This window comes from Enhydra lutris, unplaced genomic scaffold (assembly GCF_002288905.1).
Source record: "Enhydra lutris kenyoni isolate GAN:26980312 unplaced genomic scaffold, ASM228890v2 scaffoldscaffold40, whole genome shotgun sequence".
Lineage (NCBI taxonomy): Eukaryota > Metazoa > Chordata > Mammalia > Carnivora > Mustelidae > Enhydra > Enhydra lutris.
Window position 1 is genome coordinate 16,036,149 of NW_019154124.1, and position 20,006 is coordinate 16,056,154.

General features: G+C 38.9%; 1 protein-coding gene across 1 annotated transcript in view; it reads left to right on the forward strand.

Moving 5' to 3' along the window:
- The first annotated feature begins 3,002 nt into the window (after nucleotides 1-3,002).
- Nucleotides 3,003-20,006, forward strand: part of LOC111155283 (carnitine O-octanoyltransferase) — a 48,128-nt gene continuing 31,124 nt past the window's right edge. Inside the window, exons 1-6 of the mRNA XM_022515415.1 lie at nucleotides 3,003-3,037; nucleotides 3,626-3,722; nucleotides 6,407-6,542; nucleotides 10,730-10,854; nucleotides 12,387-12,568; nucleotides 12,760-12,884. Of these exons, the coding sequence (XP_022371123.1) occupies nucleotides 6,428-6,542; nucleotides 10,730-10,854; nucleotides 12,387-12,568; nucleotides 12,760-12,884 (547 nt within the window). The 5' untranslated portion in view covers nucleotides 3,003-3,037; nucleotides 3,626-3,722; nucleotides 6,407-6,427. The remainder of the gene's footprint in view (nucleotides 3,038-3,625; nucleotides 3,723-6,406; nucleotides 6,543-10,729; nucleotides 10,855-12,386; nucleotides 12,569-12,759; nucleotides 12,885-20,006) is intronic.

Sequence of the window (20,006 nt, forward strand, 5' to 3'; positions counted from 1 at the left end):
GCCAGATCTTGAAACTCAACAGTGACTACAGGAGTAAGAAGAAAACAAAGCACACATCACCCAGTGGCTTCTAGAAGTTCCTAGTCCACAATGTCAAGGAGCTTGATGTGCTGCTGATGTGCAAAAAGTCTTAGTGTGCAAAGATTGCTCAGAATGTCTCCTCCAAGAACTGCAAAGCCATTTGGAAAGAGCAGCCGGGCTGGCTGCCACAGCCACCAATCTCAATGCCAGGTTGTGCAAGGAAAATGAATAGACAGACAGCTTATGTGCACATCATATTTGTGTTAATAAAACAATAAAACCATCAAAAGAAAAAAAAAAGGAATCCACATTAGGGTCTCAACGAAGGTGAGTGTCTGGTGAACAGGTATAATTCCATAAACCACTGAAGGGGCTACTGGCCCCAGTGTCCACTGTGGTTTGTTCTTAAGATGTTCTCAGGTGTGTGGGGACCTAGGACAAAACTCAGAGAATGATCAACTGTCTTGCTTCCCCCCTAGAGTGGGAACATAGCTTCTTTGGTTTACTCAGATGCAAGATGAAATACAGAGTATGAGTAAATGGGGCCTAGCAGAAAAATACCAGGGCTGGAGCTTTCTAATATGGAGTCCCTTCAGTTTCCGTATCTCATTAGAGTTACAAGTTTTAGCAGGAAGTTTGATGTGCAGTGGAAATGCAAACTTCTAGTAGTTTTGTATTTTTATTATGGAACTCATCTAGACTTGTCCATAAGGGCTTTTTCTATTTGTAGTATAGTGAGAAAGAGCTATGTAGGACTAAAAACGAAAGCTCTTTTATGGCAACTTAAAAAAACTTATTATCACCACTTGTTGTACTTAAAGTGTTTCTCCAGAAAAATATTTTGATTCACAATTGATTCTTAATCTTGGGACAGCTTCTTGTTATCAGTGTACTTCATGTGCCTGAAACATCTTCCTTATTAGCCACGATCACCCACATCATCCTAGGAAGTGCAAGGTAGTTCAAATTTAACCTGAACAGAACATAATTTGGAATCTGCCATTAAAAATATATATTATGCATTTTTTAAATAGAAACTCCTTGGTTTTTTTTTTTTTTAAGATTTTATTTATTTATTTGACCGACAGAGATCACAAGTAGGCAGAGAGGTAGGCAGAGAGAGAAAGAGGAGGAAGCAGGCTCCCCGCTGAGCAGGGAGCCTGATGTGGGGCTCCATTGCAGGACCCTGGGATCATGACCTGAGTCGAAGGCTGAGGCTTTAACTCACTGAGCCACCCAGGCGCCCCATATTACGCATTTTTTAAGAAAAAATCACTTACATGCTTTTTAGGTTTATGGGTACATGCACTTACCAATGTAACATATTTTAAAAGATTACATTGTTTTTGCCCTGCACACTCAAGTCTCTGTTCCTGTCATTTTCATTCAGTCCACATTTTTCCCCCCTTCCAAGAATACAGGAATCTTTACAGAAATAATTTGCTTCCCTTTAAATCCATATCAGGAGTAGGAGAAAGACACCAAAGGCAAGTTCTATGCCACCAACAGCCATTAAACATGCACAAACTTTTTAACAGGTGCCAAAACTCACTAGGAAGAAGCAAAAAGTAGAATGAAGGCTTTTGAGCAGTTTTTAAAAATTACTCTGTTTAAGAATACTACCTTGTAAGCCAATTTTAACATTATCCAGAACACAACATTTACATACTTTGAGAAATGTTCTTATCACAGCTTCGGAGATAACTACTACAAGCAATTTACAATTCCGTATCTGAAGCCTTTTTGGCCTTGTACTTCTCAGAATTCAGAACTTTTATTAGACAGGTGTGCGGTCATATATTATGCAATACTTCCAGCATGGGTTCCAGCTGCACTGTAATTAAACACGTTAATTGTTCCATAGAAAACTTAATGACTATTCACACTAAGTGAATATCCACTTATACATGGCTTCAATTCCGTTCAGGTCAGATTTAACTAGAAGGGATTTAGGAAAGACAGATAAATGACTGTTTTGACATGTTTAATGCAATGACATGTTTATCTGAAATCCGGTTCTTTATCATTGATATCTGGTTCAGAGCCAGTGCAAACTCTTGGTCTTTTCTTCCCCCAAAGAGGAACAATGTATTTAAAACGAAAACTGAAACAGTATCTTTTGTTTCAAAAGTTAAATGTATAATGGACTAGCCTGTGAAACTAAGTTAATTACATCATGATCCTCTTGAACTTGTCGAGCTCCACTTTGGTTAAAAACTCCCATTTTGGGGGCACAATAGGAAAAGACATCAGATCAGGCCCAAGCTTGTACTGTGAGCATCCCTTGGGGCTTCACGGACCTTGGACCAGGAAGAAGGGCAGAAGGGTAGGGAAGGTAGGGATGCCGCGGAGTGTTCCGGCCATTATCTACGTTGGGCTAACTTCAGTCTCAGTTGGATAAAGGGAAAGAAAGTAGAGATCTCTGCGGTCACTGCTCTCTTGCCAGAGAACAGGATTCCTTTCAGAGGCACTGGTATAATTTCTTGCTTGCCGGTTGCAAAAAGAGTCTCACTGGTAAGGAGGAGGAGCGGCTGGTAAGCCGGAGCTGGGGCTAGAAGAGGAAGGGCAACAGGGCGCCGAGTCTTGCGCAAAGTGGGTGAAAACGAGTCTAAGCCACTATTCCTGAATCGGTCCCAGATGATTAAGGGTACCTGCGTGGATGGAGCACTACCGGAGCCGAGCCTCCTGACCCGACGCTGTGCTCCACCTACACCAAGTGGTTAGCTGCTATGCCGCAGGGTTTGGGCTGTTATTCCCACGTCGGGGCAAGCCTGGGACAGACCTCTATGAGGAACACACCCGCGAGAAGCCGGGCTGGGTCTTGCCCGAGCGCAGGCCCGGCTCGTCCCCGGCTTCAAGCACGGGGCGGGACCCTCGCGGCTTTCCATCCAATCCTCGTTCCCCGGTGACCGCGGGGCTGAACCCTCGCGGCTTTCCGCCGAATTTCCTCTCAGCGGCAGCGGAAGAGCGGGCAGTGGCTGCTGTGAGCCGCGGCGTAGAAGGCGAAGCGCCAGCGGTGAGATCTCCAGGCTCAACGGGACAACGCTCTCTCCCTCCCTCAGCCCCTGGGATCGTGAGGGAGAGTTAGGTTGCTTCGAAGAGAGCTGAATAAAAGTAGAACGGCGGAAGTGCCGGGACTCAGCGGGAGCGTCGTGCTGGCAGGCATCTATCTTGCTTTTGGGGGTCGGAAACTTAGCCCTGAGGTTGGGTCGCGGGGCTGTCCACAGTGCTGCTTACTCGCTTTCTCTCACTTGGCCTCTGAGTGTGCAGAGATGCACTTGGTGGGGTGGGAGGAGGCTGAGATCTCGTCGCACTCTGCGCCCTCTGTTTTCCTCCAGTCGAGCTTTGAACTCCTTCCCCTGAGACCGGGCACCGGGAGGCACTTTGCGTAATGAGAGAGAGCGTGATTGTCGGAAACCTGGTGAATCCTGTAGTCCTTGTGAGCCAGCGTTTAGCCGATGAACTTTTTTGCGTGTTTGCTCTGATTCCCAACAGTTTAAGTCTTGGGGCTTCCCAGTTTCCGGAATTTTTGCCTTCCACGTTCTTTCACCAGTTTTTGCTAAAAATATCCCCCTAATATAAAAATATTTTTTCCTTCCCACAGTCACCAGCCTAGTTCGTTTAACCCCTGTATTCTCGACACAAGATCGGTGCAGCAGGCTCCTGGCAGTCCTAAGCAATTAATTCATCTTAGTGTACCGGTATGTGACACTCTTTGTTTACCTTCCTGATTCTGTTTACCATTTTATTTACATGGTTTACATTTTATTGCTCCAGGAAGCCTACTGTAAATTAATTCCAGTGACATCATTTTCTTAAGGCGTTTGTAGGTTCTTTTGGAATTATTTAATCTTCGTGGTAGAGAATTCAGAATAATCCTTCCTGAAAAAAAATTTGGTAGTTTATATTTTCAGTGTACCTTTTGGTGAGTTAAGACTAGTATGGGATTGGTAGTCTCGGTATGAGTTTTCTAGGGTCTACTTAGTAGGGAGGTAAACAAGGAATAGGGTATCTTTTCTGTATATGTGTGATTCTTACTGCTGACAACAATTTATCACATACTTAACAGTTCAAACTATCACAAATTGGTTATCTCACAGTTTCTATAGATTGGAGGTCCAGGTAGGTTTAGCTGGATATTCCGCAAAGGATATCACAAAGCTGAAATAAAGTTTTCTGTAGTTCTTGGCCCTTGACTGGAGACTCTGGGAAAGAAGCCAGCTCTAGGTTAATTAAGGTTGTTGGCAGGATTCATTTTCATGCAGTTTTACAGCTGAGGTTCCCATTTCCTCACTGGGTTCCAGCTGGGGGCTTTTTCAGTTCCATAAGACCACCTGTATCTTGATAGCCAGAGAGTACCTTCAGTCCTTTTCATGCTTTTAATCTCCCTCACTCATCTACAGCCAGCTGCTGGAGAAAGCATTCTGCTCCTGAGGGCTCCAGTGATTAGACCCACCTGGATAATCTATTTAAGGTTAACTGTGCTGTGTAAGACTACATGATCACAAACATGGAAGTGATGATCTCCCTAAATTCACAGGTTCTGGGGAGTATAAGGGTGGAATCGTGGGAGCCATTCCTAGAAATTTTGCCTAGCATAGTTTGGTTGTCTCAACTAGATTATGCTATTTAAAAAAATTTTTTTTTGTAGGCATTTAAAAATAATCCTAATAACATCTTTTTCTTATTATGATTATCCTCTTTACAGATAAGGAAATTCAGTTAAAGTTAGTTGCCCAGGGGCTCATGGCTAGAGAGCAGGGAGTTGGTATCTACCTATATTTCCATTTGGTCTAAAATTTATATTTATGCGTGGTCAAAATAAAGTGCAGCCAAAGTCACTATATGGGAAGAAGCTGAGGAATTATGAGATCTTTGTTGTACCTTATTTTTGGATTATATCTTTTTTTTTTAAAGATTTTTATTTATTTGACAGAGAGAGATATCACAAGTAGGCAGAGAGGCAGACAGAGAGAGGGGGAAGCAGGCTCCCACTGAGCAGAGAGCCCGACGTGGGGCTTGATCCCAGGACTCTAAGATCATGACCTGAGCCAAAGGCAGAGGCTTAAGCCACTGAGCCACCCAGGTGCCCCGGATTATATCTTTCTTTTAGTGATGTAGGTTACACTCTTTTACCCTAACAAAGAAAGCCCAAAATACAATGACATGAATAAAAGTGTTTTCTCATACATCTATTGGGAGGAGTCTAGGGCTAGTAGGAAGATTCTGACAGCCTCAATACATGGCTTCCATAAACAGTTGCATGGTGCTGCTTTGGTTGGTCCTACTTGTTAGGCAGTGAGGAGAGAAAGCACAGGGAGAGTAAGTGTAGTTAGTCCTTAATAGGGGCATGACCTGGAGGAGACGCATTACAAAGTAAAGTCAAACTGAGCTCCAAGGCATGGTAGGAATGAAAGCTCTGTGGCTTTATACCATTTTAGAACTCAGGATTCTGTTAAGACAAAAAGGGGAAAATTTATATCGACTGATAACAGTCTGTCACACCCTTGCTTTTGATGACGTTTTATTCCGTAACCTTCTCTGAGTGGAATATTTTGTATGGCTTTGCTATTGTAATTTAAAAAGTGGCATTTGAAAGGCAGGTAATTCCTGTTAAAGATCCTTGATTTCTCAATTGCTATTATAGAACTTATTTTTTAAAGGCTTCTTTGAGAAATCTCATTTTCCATTTAACATTTGTATACATTCACATTTTGGGTTAGTTTGAGTTCTTTGAGGAAAATTAATAAATTTGTGATAAATGTTTAAGATTGCTTTGGGATACTTGAAGCTGTTTGTGTAGACCTCAAACCATCTGCATAAGTAGGCTACAGGAACTTGTCATGATTTATGTATTCTGTGATATTCTACAGCTGGTTGAGTCTTATACTGCTCTTCATACGTTAGAGACTTCTTTCCACTCATCATACTTTGCTACACATCTGAATTCTACCTACCCATTTAGACCTACAGGGAGTTTGCTCACAATCTCAGTTAGCTTTAATGTAGGGCAAAGATTTTAATGAAAGAGATGTGGGTTTTGGTTTCTTTGTACATAAAATGGAGGGGAATGCCAAAAGGCAGAGATACTAGGAAGATTAGATATTTATCTTCTATCACACCTGATTTACTACTTGGCAACTAGTGGGTGCTCAATAAATCAAAATTATACTAGTTCTACTGATGACTCCTTGAATTCCAGCAATTGGAGTCTGTACTTTTTTTTTTTTCCCAATTGATTTTCTCTGACAAGTTTATGAATTCCTTAAGGACTAGGACCAAATTCTGGATATACTGTGATCCCTAAATAATGATTTAGTGAACTTTACTAGCATATATAAGAGTATTTATGAGATTTAAACTATCAGGGCTTTTTTTCCTTTAGTTTTCCTGTTTTGATTGCATCATGGAAAATCAGTTGGCTAAATCAACTGAAGAGCGAACTTTTCAATACCAGGATTCTCTTCCGTCTCTGCCTGTTCCTTCCCTTGAAGAATCATTAAAAAAATACCTTGAAGCAGGTATATTTGTGATCTTCTAGTAAATATTAATATTATTAGCAACTTAGAAAACAAAGTATTAGAAGTTGATGAAGTTCTTACTGTTTTTTCCTTTAGGCTTATGATAATTAAAGTATCCTTAAAATGTCCAGAACTTGGAACACCTGGGTGGCTCAGTCAGTTGAGTGTCCAACTCTTGATTTTAGCTGAGGTCAGGATCTCAGGATCCTGACACTGAGCCCTCTTTTGGGCTCTGAGCTGGGCATGGAGCCTGCTTAAGATTCTCTCTCTGTCCTCCTCCCTCTGCCCCTCCACCTCCACCGCTCTTGTTCACTCTCTCTTAAAAAAACAAACAACAACAAAAAAGGCATTTAAAAATGTCCAGAACTTTGTTGTATCTCTCAAGTTAATTTTTCCTTAGTTTAAAAAGCCAGATACTACTATTAGGTTTATAATAAAAAGTAGTAGGCCTCTGCCTTAAGCTCTACTTCCCACCCAAATTCCACTCTCTCAGTCAAATATTTTTCTTTTTTTTTTGTATTCTTTATCTCCAGATTTAAAGTAAACTTTAAACTTACTTTAAACTTAAAATAAACTTACTATTAAACAAATAGTAGTTAGGTTTTTTTTTTTTTAGTTGTGGATATTATAAATTTGTTCCTAAGAAGATGTGGATTTAGCTCTTTCACACCTTTAACCTTCCCCCTCTTCACACCCAACATATAGGCAATCCAACATATCCACATTTTCCTTTCATTCTTTCAATATAATTGTACAAAATCGCCATTTGGGATTAAATTAGTATTCACCTGCTTTAATTCCAGGTTTCAGCTGGTTTAAATCTGTATGTACCCGAGTTAATTTACCTGACCATCTAGGGTTTCTTACTAGGCAGCTATCCACGAGAGAACTATTCATTTTACTTCGAATGCCTTGTTATGGCATTCTTTGTTTTGTTTTGCTTATTTTTCCTTTGCCTACTTTGCTTTGTATCCATAAGTAATTCACTCTCAAATACTTCAGTATACTGAAAATCCCTGACTACATTATATACTTTATATATATATAACATATAAAAAATGGTATATATATATACATATGATCGGTACAAGTATATAGATATGTACCTGTACATTATATACATGAGCTATTCTCTTGGTTTCATTTCTTGGAGACATCCCTCCTGGGGCCCTCTGCCTTCTTGCTTCAGTTAGTGTTCACTTTCCTTGAGTGGGCTGGACAACTGTTAGCTTGGAGCTTTCCTTCCCCCATCTCTGGCAGTTCTTTTTACCTCTCTCTCCTGTGTTGGATTCCCTGGTTCCTGGCTGTCTTTTTCTTCCTCTTTTTTACTTACTTTTGTGAAGTACATCTTCAGTAGCTACTTGAGACAAAGAGTTTCTGGGAAGGAAAGAATGTAAGACCTTAAATTTTATTCTACCCTCGTACTTGATTTTCTGGCTGAGAATAAAATATTCCGGGTTGGAAATGATTTTTCTTAAGAGTTTTGAAGGTACTGTTTGTTTCTCCTGAGATGTTCCTCCTGAGATGCCATTCTGTTTGGTCCTTTATATGTAACTTGTTTTTTTTTACACTCTGGCTGTATTTGGAAACTTTTTTCTTTATCCCTACCATTCTGAATTTCTTTTTTTTTTTTTTTGTTCTTTAAAGATTTTATTTATTTATTTGACAGACAGAGATCACAAGTAGTCAGAGAGGCAGGCAGAGAGAGAGAGAGGAGGAAGCAGGCTCCCCGCGGAGCAGAGAGCCCCATGCGGGGCTCGATTCCAGGACCCTGGGATCATGACCTGAGCCAAAGGCAGAGGCTTTAACCCACTGAGCCACCCAAGCACCCCCCCCCATTCTGAATTTCTTGATGTCCCTTAGTGTATAGATTTTTTCATTTATTTCTCTGAATATACAGTTGATTCTTTTAAGTTTAAAACATGTTATTCAATTCTAGGAAATTTCAAAATACCTTTTCTTGGATAGTTTTCTCCTCCTTTCTTTGCCCTCTCTTTCTGGAACTCCCATTAATTGGATCTGGGGAGCTCTGGACTAAACTTTTTTTTTTTATGAATTTGTTTATTTATTTGACAGCAGAGATCACAAGTAGGCAGAGAGTCAGGCAGAGAGAGGAGGAAGCAGGCTCCCCGAGGAGCAGAGAGCCCGATGCGGGGCTCGATCCCAGGACCCTGGGATTATGACCTGAGCCGAAGGCAGAGGCTTTAACCCACTGAGCCAACCAGGCGCCCTGGACTAAACTTTTAATTAGAAAATTATTTCCCTTGTTATTTAGTAGCTTTCCCTTTCTGGTTTGTTTAGTGTTGGGTGTCACCAATCCTGTTTTTGCTCATTCTGCTCTTTGATTCTCATTTGAGAGGCTTTTTTCAAATATTTGACAATCACTGGTCATTCATTTTTAAGAGTTAGACCGTAAAAAGCTGATTGAGAGCTCTGTGCATGGGTAGGGGCTTGGTGACTACCGGTGGGCCTTTGAGGAACCTTCTTGCAGAGATCTAGCAGTTCCACTGGAGCATGCCCAGTCATGTCATACTTCTCTTGGACTGATCGTTTCCCCAGAGAAGAATCCTCTTTTGTTTAGAAGGCATGAACCTAATGTCTAGTCTTTTGTGGGCTAACTAGGGGAAGGAGGCTGGAGGGCTTATTTTTTTACTATAATCTCTCTTTTTTCCAGTATGGGTTAGGATCTATTTATACTGTTTGTCTGGTTCAATTTCTCTAGACTTCTAGATTTCTTCTGGTGTTGGTAGGCATTTGCCTGGCTTTCTAGAATGGAGAAAACATCTACAGGTGTGGGTGTGAATGAGATGGTAGTCTGCTGCTTCTGAATATTTTTTTTTTTAAGATTTTATTTATTTGATAGAGAGAGATCACAAGTAGACAGAGAGGCAGGCAGAGAGAGAGAGAGGGAGGGAAGCAGGCTCCCTGCCGAGCAGAGAGCCCGATGCAGGACTCGATCCCAGGACCCCGAGATCACGACCCGAGCCGCAGGCAGCGGCTTAACCCACTGAGCCACCCAGGCGCCCCGCTTCTGAATATTTTTAAGCAACCAGTCATCAGTCTCTGTTTGCCCACTTTGGAAGTCCATTTGCCTTGGACTTGGAAGTCCATTTACCTTTCTGGGATTCCACTGCAGCCATTTGCTTGCTTCCTGGTTTGCACTTAACCCTACCTTGTCTCTTCCTACCTTCTACTCTCCAGGCTTTAGATACTTTCACCATTCTACAAATTCAGTTACCATTTTCTCACCTCTTTTCTAATGCGTGAAATCTTAATTTAACTGGTCTGCTGCCCTTTCCTTTCAGATTCTTTGTCCTTATAGATTTATACCTTTTAATTACTGTCATTTTAGTGAGTTTCTAGAAGGATTAGAGATAAATGTATGCATTTAGTTCACTTTGTTTAACTGAAAGTCCTCTGATATTTTTATAATTTCTTCCTTTTTTCCCTCTTTTTCCTCATTTAGTTTTATCTGGGAATTCTAGTTTCTTTTTTAAAAATTTACTGTTTATTTGCTATATTTTTATTACTCATTTTGCTTGTACTTTCTCTAAATAGAGCTATTTAAATTGACTTTAAGATAGTACTTTGAAGAGACAAAATAAAACAGAAGGAAGATATTAATGTCCTTTGGTTACTAATTGACTTGTCTGTAGCTTAATTTTCAGAACAGTTGGTTTTCATTTTCATGGACTAGGAAACCTCCCATCCCCTCCCCTACTTTTGGGAAGGAAACCATTATTGGCTATGGGCAGGCTTTATGCTTAAATTTACATATGTATTGCATTTACATACATGATGTTCAAGTCTCTGCTTGAAAATTAGTGGAAAGAAGCTTTGATTTCTCTTATTTATTGCTATACAGGATTTACTTCTCTGTTGGACCAATAGCTAGAGGATAGTCCTGTCTTCATCATTTTAACTGTCATCATCCAGAATGATTTTGAAGTAATTTTTCAGAAAATGGTTATCCGATTACATAGTATCCCATTTAGTTTTTTTTTTATAGCATTTTGCATTGTTGCTTTTCAGTCATTTTCATGTTGTAAATTCTCTTATGGTTTATCGGACCACTGTGATAATTAATGCATATCTTACATAATTGAGTCTCATTATTTGTGTAATAGTGGAGGTGAGTTTGTTTTACTTGATGTTGAAATATTTTAACGCATATTTTTTCCTTATAGTAAAGCCGTTTGCAAATAAAGAAGAATATAAAAAAACTGAAGAAATTGTCCAAAAATTTCGAGATGGTATTGGAAGAAAACTGCACCAGAAATTACTTGAAAGGGCAAAAGGAAAAAGAAATTGGGTATTTATGTTATTGGACTTAGAATTAGAAAATTGATGATGCCTAAAGAATGAAAAATAAAAATGTAAATAGCTTTCATTTTAAAATTATTAGCGTAAGTGTCCTTTCAGCCATTGTTATAGTCATCCAAAAGAATTAATAAATTGTTTAACTCTAGGGAGTTTTGAGTGTTGTGTGTGAGCTCCTCTCTTATATGGGGAACCTGTCAAAATACAGATTGCTTGGGATCAGGTATTCTGAATGGGGGCCCAGAAACCCTTATGTTGGCAGCTGTCCCATGTGGTTCTGATGGAGGTGTTCTGTAGCCCTTGCTTGTGAGAAAGACTTCGTTCAGGTAATCCTAGTCTGACAAACTCCAGACACCAAAAATAGATACCACATAGGTGGTATACAAATATTTAAACATCATATGGGAGAGAAAGGGCCATTACAAAATTGGAGTGGAGAATGATTATGAGTATTATGTATTTTAGTTAAATAGATTGAAGGGGAGATGTTAGTATAATAATTACTGAGGCACTAATTTTCTACAGGGAGTCTTTGACTTCTTCAGCTTAATTACCTCTGTAGTATGAACCAGAGGATAAGTTTTTGTAATTAAAAAACATTGCCTTACTCTAGAAATAATGATTGTAGCTATCTTTAAGTTTTAGAAATAAAAAGGAAGCTGATCTTTTCATTAGTCATTGATACCTGTGATGGAATAATGAAATTTTATACTTCCAGATTCCTTTATTCTCAGTCTTGAGACTTGAGTGACTTTATAATTAAATCAGGGTAAAGATAAAGAAGTCTGTATCCTTTTGCTTATTTCTTTTCCTAAATGATTGATTATAGTTTATAACATCAGTTCCTTAAAAAATAACTCCACGTAGTTTGATGGGATCTGTTTACCTAAGCATGAAATTCAATTGCAGATTGTAAAAGACGGCCACAGAAAGCTCTGTCTGTGAAAAATCTAAATTAGTTTTAGGTATACTGAAAAGGTTTTAGATTTCTGATTTAGTATTTCAGTTTTCGCTTGGAAAAGGGTAATCGCAAATGCCTTAATAGTTGTTAAAATTAAATGAGGATTTGTTTTATATTTATTTACCCAAGGTGCTCTGAGAAAACACACCTAAGTACTTAGTTTGGTATTTGTGACTCCAATAAGATCTTTCTGAAAAGGTGCCTTTTCATTGTTTTCTTGTTGCCTGTTTTTGATAGTGTAGTTAAACAGAATAGTATTTAAGATCTGATAGTTCCAAAAAAGGAAATGATCACAGTAGCATTTTTCAATATCTACGATGATTTAAAACAAGAAAATGTCTTTATTTCTTAATTTTTTTTTGTTTTGTTTTCAAAACAAACTTACTGAGGTAAAATTTACATATAATAAAATCTGTTATCAGTGTAAAATGGGCATGGGTAAGAAAACATGTTTCTAAGTGTTAAAGAGTAAAGAGAAAAGAACAAATACAGCTTTTCTTCCCCCTTGTAGTTACACATTCAAGTATTCTCAGCATTAGGTTGATGTTCTTATTTTCTTTTAGCTGGAAGAGTGGTGGCTGAATTGTACCTATCTGGATGTTCGTTTACCATTGCAACTGAGTGTCAATTTCGCTGGTCCTGCACCTTATATTGAACACTACTGGCCTCCAAAGGAGGGCACTCAGTTGGAAAGAGGAAGTATAAATCTTTGGCATAACTTGAATTACTGGCAGCTGTTAAGAAAGTAAGGACAGTTCTGTGAATTTAGTAAGAGATTTACTCAAAGTTTGACATGCCAAGTAAAGTTTGACATGCCAAAATGTTGAGAAGCTTAATTTATTTATTTAGAGGATCCTACAGTTGTGACTACTCGGTTTATAAGTTTTAGAATGACTTGTTGATCAAAATACTTTTTTTGTTTGTTTGTTTTAATAGAGAAAAAGTGCCTGTTGATAAATCTGAAAATAGTCCTCTAGATATGAGTCAATTCCGAATGCTGTTTTCCACCTGCAGGATTCCAGGAATTACTAGAGATTCAATTATTAGTTATTTTAGGACTGGTAAGTAGAAAACATGGGTGATTTTTTTTGGTAAAGGCATTGGGATTTGGGTAGTTTCGCTGCAGTTTCTACTATGACACTATGGAACATACTCTTTTGAGTATTTCTTCACTGAATTTTGACTAATCAGAGGCTTTTTTTGAACCTTTCAGTCATTGTAATTAGTCAGAAATAATTTACGGGAATGGATTTTGTAAACTGCATCTTAACATTGTTCTGTGCAAAACCTGATGATTACGTTGTGTCATTTGAGAGTTGAAATTCTAAAGAGTATTATTAATCAGAGTATTAGGAAGTCTGGAGCATAGGATTTGGATCTATCTCTGTCCTCTTCTTTAAATTCTCTTTTTGAGTGTGCTTATCTGTGCTTATCATGCCCCGTTTCTCTTTGTGAGTATGCCCTTCCTTCTACCCCCAATCATATGAGCTGAGAGCCTGATATCAGTCTTCTCGAAGACATATGAGTTCAGATTGACTCATCAAAGTTTTTGTTTTTACTGTCAGCTTAATGGCAAATTCTCCTTGGTGTGCTAGCATATCTTAAAATGGAAAATAGTTTTGTAAGTGCTGTTTTCCAGTTATTTCAGGATCTTTTTCTTTTTTATAAATTTAATAACATAGCTTATGGTGGGGTGCCTGGGTGGCTCTGTGGGTTAAAGCCTCTGCTTTCGGCTCAGGTAGCGATCCCAGGGTCCTGGGATTGAGCCCCTCATTGGGCTCTCTGCTCAGCGGGGAGCCTGCTTCCTCCTTTCTCTCTCTGCCTTCCTCTCTGCCTACTTGTGATCTATCAAATAAATAAATAAAATCTTAAAAAAAATAACATAGCTTATGGTTACTGTGGAATGTAATTATGGTTACTGTGGAATGTAATATTTTTCTTAACTGAAATTTCATTTAAAAGTAAAATTTCTATAGCCAGTTTTGTTTGTAGTGTGGGGAGTATGAGTTTACTTTCATGTATAACTCAACTCATCTTTGTAAACCTCATTAGATGCTTGAGATATTTAATGTCCTCAAGCCCACTCATACTTGTCTTGATGTTGCAACTGAAAGGCCTGGTTATTTGTGGCATAAAGTTTAATGGCTAAATATGAATGGAAAAGATGAATAGGAGAAAATGGAGAACAGCCGTAACAAAGAGAGAAATATACCTATCAATTAGGATCTAATATCAATAGACCTGGTTTTCAGTTTAATCTTTTTCACTTCATAGTTCCTTAGCTAAGGTAATCCTTTAAGTTACAGTATGTAAAATTCAGGTTCATTAATTTAATAATGTGTCTCTTAATGCAGTCCTTTAAGCTGTTGTGGTTAGTATATTCTTGTACTTAAGACCATGTGAAGATATGTAGATAGCTGAGATGTAGACAAAGCTGAGGGAATAACTAAAAATAACAGAGTTAGTGATACTGTATAGGGAATTGAGATAATATGAGTAATTGAGTGGCTATTTTAGATTAGATAGTCAGGGAAAACCTCTCAGAGGATCTGAATGATATGATGATCCAGCAGTTTTTTGGCTTTTTATTTTTCTTTTAAGTTCAGTTTGTTGTTTTATGTGTTGAGGAGGGAATCCCATGAATAAACTTGGCATGTTTGAAGGGGAATATGGATGGACCAGAATAGGCAGGAGGCAGAGGGGACTATTGGAGTGTTGACTAGAAATGAGATCATATAGTACTTTGTAAGCCAACTAAGGTTTTTGGCTTTTTTAAGAATGTGAATAGATAGTGAGTTTTGAGAAAGAAAGTGATGTGATCAGATTTATGTTTTGAAAAGATGATTCTAGGGTTGCCTGGCTTGCTCATTTGTTAAGCATCTGCCTTTGGTTCAGGTCATGATCCTGGGGTCCTGGGATTGAACCCCATATCAGGCTCCCTGCTCAGTGGGGACCTGCCTCTCCCTCTCCTACTCCCCCTGCTTGTGTCCCGATCTCACTGTATCTCTTTCTGTCAAATAAATAAATAAAATCTGTTTTGTTTTTTTTATGTGCTATGGTGAGTGCTGTGAAGTGTGTAAACCTGGCGATTCACAGATCCGTGCGCCTGGGGCTATTAATACATTATATGTTTATAAAAAAATTTTAAAAATTATGTATATATATATATATATTTTTAAAGATGATTCTACCTGCTATTTGAGGATTAAGATTTTTAGGAACAGATCAGGGTAGAAGCAGGGATATCAGTTAGAAAATTGTTTCAGTAATCCAAGAGAGCCATAAAAATGTCTCGTAACTAAGGTGATAGCATGGAGCTGGTAAAAAGTTGCTAGATTCTGGATATATTTTGGATTTGGATTTGGTAGAATTATTCATAGATTGGTTGTGATATGTGAGAGAAAAAGGAGAATCAGAGATAACTTACAGATATTTGGCTTGAGTAATGGGATCTATAGGTGTGTTGGTTCTTGAGGTGGGAAACTTTGGGAGGAAATACTTAGGGAGGAAATTAAGAGGTCCCTTAGACTATGTTGAATTTAAGATGCCCTTTAGACATCTGAAGTGGAAATGCAAGTAGGCAGTTAGATAAAAAGTTTGGAGTTCAGAAGAGATTTCAGTACTGCACATACATAGGGATTCAGGAATCACCATTAGTAGTCATAAAATACATTTTTAAAGGCATAAGAGTAGCTAAAGTTACTTTTGTGACACCTGGAGATGGAGATTATCAGGGGAATCAGTACCAGTACCGAATCTTACCACAATTAAATAGGGCATTTGGTAGTCTGAAGAGGAGAACATAGCAAAAGAGACCAAGGTGGGAAGAAAGGAAGGACAGTGGTCGCCCGGAAGCCAGGAAAAGAAAGTGTTGTATCAAATGCACCAAGAGGCCAAATGAGATAAAAAAAAAAAAAGTGACCATTGTATTTATCAACATGATATGGACTGAGTCTGCCCTGACAAGAGCAGTCTTAGTGGAACTTGGGGATGGAGCTCAGTTGGAGGAGGTGAAAGCAAACCAAGTAAGTAGTGACAACATTTGGAACTAATGCTTACAGAAGAAGCTTTGATGTGCAGTGGGAGGGACTTCATTTATTTTTAAAAAATGAGTGGTATTTAACATAGGAATGACATAGAGAGAAAAATAATCTGGCAGGGTAAAGGATAAGCTGCCAAAGTCATTGAAAAGATAAGAACTGAGAGGATCAAGAGTAGAAACAGTGGAGGGTTGGTCTTTGATAGGAGCAAGGATGAGAAGGAATGCAGAAAGTGCATCTGGGTGGAAATAGATGGGTCAATTTTGTTGTGGGAAGATGAGGAGGTCTATGTAATCTTTGTGTTTTTCTTGGTGAAATGAGAACTGAGGTCATTAGCTGGGGTAGAAGACTTGAGGAGAAAGGAAAAGTTTTAAAATACTAGTCATTTTGGGTGGCTCAGTGGGTTAAAGCCTCTGGTCAGGTCATGATCTCAGGGTCCTGGGATGGAGCCCCGCATCGGGCTCTCTGCTCAGCAGGGAGCCTGCTTCCTCCTCTCTCTCTCTGCCTGCCTCTGCCTGCTTGTGATCTCTCTGTCTGTCAAATAAATAAATAAAATCTTTTTTAAATAAATAAATAAATAGATAGATAGATAGTCATTTTGGGAGGGTACCTGGCTGGCTCAGTCGGTAAGTATCTGTCTCTTGTTTTTGGGCTCATGTCATGATCTCAGGGTCGTGGGATGAGCCCCACGTTGGGCTCTGCGCTCAGCATGGAGTCTGCTTGAGATTCTCTCTCCTCCCGCCTCTGCCTTTCCCCCAGCTTGCTCTCTCTTTCTCTTTCAAAATAAATAAATAAATATGTAAAATCTAAAAAAAAAAAAAAAAAAAATTTAGTCATTTTGGAAAGTGGGAGAAGCAAATGTGCTAGGGGAATGCAGGATAGCTGATCAGTGTTGTGTGCCCATTTGAAATGGTGTGTTTAAGAATTTAAAGTTAGATTAGACTGTGTTTTTTTCTTCAGCAACAATCAGGCAGGCACAGAGCCAGAGAGTGAAAGATTTAAGGGTTTTACAAGGAAGAAATTAAAATGCTGGGCCATGGAATCTATCTTTGATACAGAGAAAATTGAAGAGATTATGCATGCAAAGGCAGCATGTAAGGCTCTGGCTAAGAGGATAATGTCATTAAGGAGGCAGTAGTTGAGAACTATTTTTATTTTTACTTACCCCATAAGAGACCATTAAGACTAATTCAGTCATGCCTTTTATCCTGTTTTACCTCATTTGCCTGAGCAGTTCAAACCTCTCAGGTCATCTCTTATCTAGTTTCAGGGATTTCTGTGTAGCCTAATTTGATCCAAGTTTTCCCACTACTGTGACCCACCCTTCCTCCATTTCCCCGACTCTTCTGCTATACTTTCTGGAGCTCATGGTCAGCAAAATCCTTTATATCCTCAATGTTTTCTCTGGAAGTTCCTGTTTCCTTCTGAAAGGTACTATTACTGAACCTGGTTATTTGAGATCCCTGCATTCCCTCTAACCATCTCAAGTGGGTATATTTTTTTGTCATACTGAGGATATATAGGAGATGTTGGTGTCGTTTTTATTTCTGGTGGCCCGTGTCCCTTTTTTTTTTCCTTCCTTACAGTTAGAGCTCTTGAAAAAAGGAAAGCTATCAGGTTATGTCACCAGAGCTTGTCATTGTCGTAGTGACCTTTTTCCTTTAATTCTTAACAAAATTTTTTTAATTTAAATTCAATTAAACATATATGGTATTATTAGTTTCTGAGGTAGAATTTAGTATTCCCCCATTGCTTTATCACCAGTCTCACTATCTTTCTTTTTCATCACTACTTCATTCACATTCTTTTCTTTTTTTTTTTTTTTTAATTTTTAAAAGTTTTTATCAATTTATTTGACAGAGAGAGAGAGGGAGAGAGCACAAGCTGGGAAACAGCAGTCAGAGGGAGAGGGAGAAGCAGGCTTCCCTGCTGAGCAGGGAGCCTGATGCAGGGCTCAATCCCAGGGCCCTGGGATCATGACCTGAGCCGAAGGCAGAGGCTTAACCATCCGACTGAGTCACCCAGGCGCCCCCCACATTCTCGTTCTCGATGACTTTAGCTTCTAGTTGTAGATAATCCATGATCTCCTTTCCTTCACTTTTTTCATCCAGTAATCTGTACCGTCACTCCTTCTCAGGCAACCACACACCTATGGTCATGCCATAGAACTTGTTATTATAAGAAACTTATGTCCTCTAACATAGAAATTAAAAGCATTTCATTCTGATCTCCACCTTCTCTTCACAACTCACTTCCTTTACTAGTCAACCTTAGCTATGTCTTTGACCACGCTGTGATTTCAATTGAGTTATGGAATAGTTCTTCACAGTTCCATTCCTCCCTCTTCCACCCCCAATCTGTACTTCTTTCTGTGCTTATTCACTGGAATTAACTCCTTCATACACATTCAAATCTTTGCGCACTCACTCCTTCCTCACTCTACCCATACCCCATCATGATTTAATTTTCATTGTCTGTCTTGCCTCTATACATTAAAGATACCTACCCTAGCAATTTACTTGGCCTGAGAAAACCAGAAAACCTCTTTTGATTTTCTCAAACCCCAAATGGATCCAGAGCATGAACTTGCCATATTGTTTTGTCATGTTATTCTCTCACTTCCAGAGAAACTATTTCATGCCTTTTTCCTTCCTTATTCTCAGCTAATGGACTCCTCTCTCAACAAATGTAAAACAGTCTTTCCATCACTAAATCTAGTAGCCTGTTAGGTGGAATGATGCCTCCCCACCCGCCAGAGATGTTCGCTTTCTAATCCGTGGAACGTGTTGAATGTTTTAGGTTGCATGGTAAAGGGCAGTAAAGGTTGCAGATGAAATTAAGACTGTTAATCAGTTGATGTAACATGGGAAGATTATTCTGGATTATTCATGTGGGTACAGAGTAATCACAGGAGTTGTCATAAGTGAAGAGAGAGGCATAGAGAGAATCAAACTGATGGCAGCAAATTGATGGAAAGTCATGAACCTCCCTTGATGGCTTTGAGATGGAAGAGGCAAGTCCTGAGTCCAGGAGTATGGGTAGCCTCTGGAAACTAGAAAAGCGAAGGAAATTCGTTCTCCTCTAGAGCCTCCAAAAGGAACACAGGTATGCTGACACTTTCATTTTAGCCTACTAAGACACATTTCAGACTTCTGGTCCCCAGACCTGTTAGGACCTGGTCAGTAAATGACAGGAAAAAAAAAGGTAGTATTAAATGTAAAAAGATATGGAGGGTTTTGAAGGAGAAGAGAGAAGAAATGTTTTGGAAATAGTCATAAAAGACAAGAAAAATACATGTCTTACCTCCTAGGACTTGAGAAAATAGGATATTAGAGAAAAAAAGTGCTGTCAGGAGGTGGTGTTTCTCATAGTTGATGGATTTCGGGAGATAATGTGTGCAAAGTATTTACCACAGTTCTTGTACATATCAACCAGTAAATTTCCTTCTGTTGGTAATATATGTCTCCTCTTTTTTTTTCTTAGAGGCAAGAAGCAGAGATCATATAGGAAGCCATTTGTTAAAAGGAATAATAATTGAAAAATGAGGCTAAATCAGAATAGTCTGAGATTTACAGCAAAGCTGTAGTTCTTGGGGAGTAAAGGCATACCCAGTAAATCATAGACTAAGTTATCAGTGGCTTACCAGGTATCATTAGAACCTTAAATAAAACTAGATTTGGCAAAAGCATTGTTGCCACGCAGGCAAAGAGTGATCTTTCTCAACTGAAAACTATTTTATTTAGAAACCATAGCTAGATATTACTGCAATTTAAATTATCTGTTGAGTGGTCAACATTGAAATAAACCCAAAGAAAAACTAATTCAAATAGCTCTTCTCCAGGATTCCTTGCTACCCTTTTCCCCTCATCATTGCTATCCGTGAATAAACCAGAGAGCCCTGCAGTAGTTTGGGATTTATACGAGTCTCAGGGTGTACAAATACTTGAAACTCCATGGGTTTTTCATGTTTCACATGGACAGTTTTCAAGAGTGTATGTTTATATCATAGTTGAAAGTCCACCTTATTGTTCATACGATATATTTGGTGAGTATATGACGAAGTATTGGAGCAAGGGTTATTTTCTTCTACTGGGTGTAAATACGTAGTTATACTCTTATGTAACTTTGAGAGCTTGAGTTTGT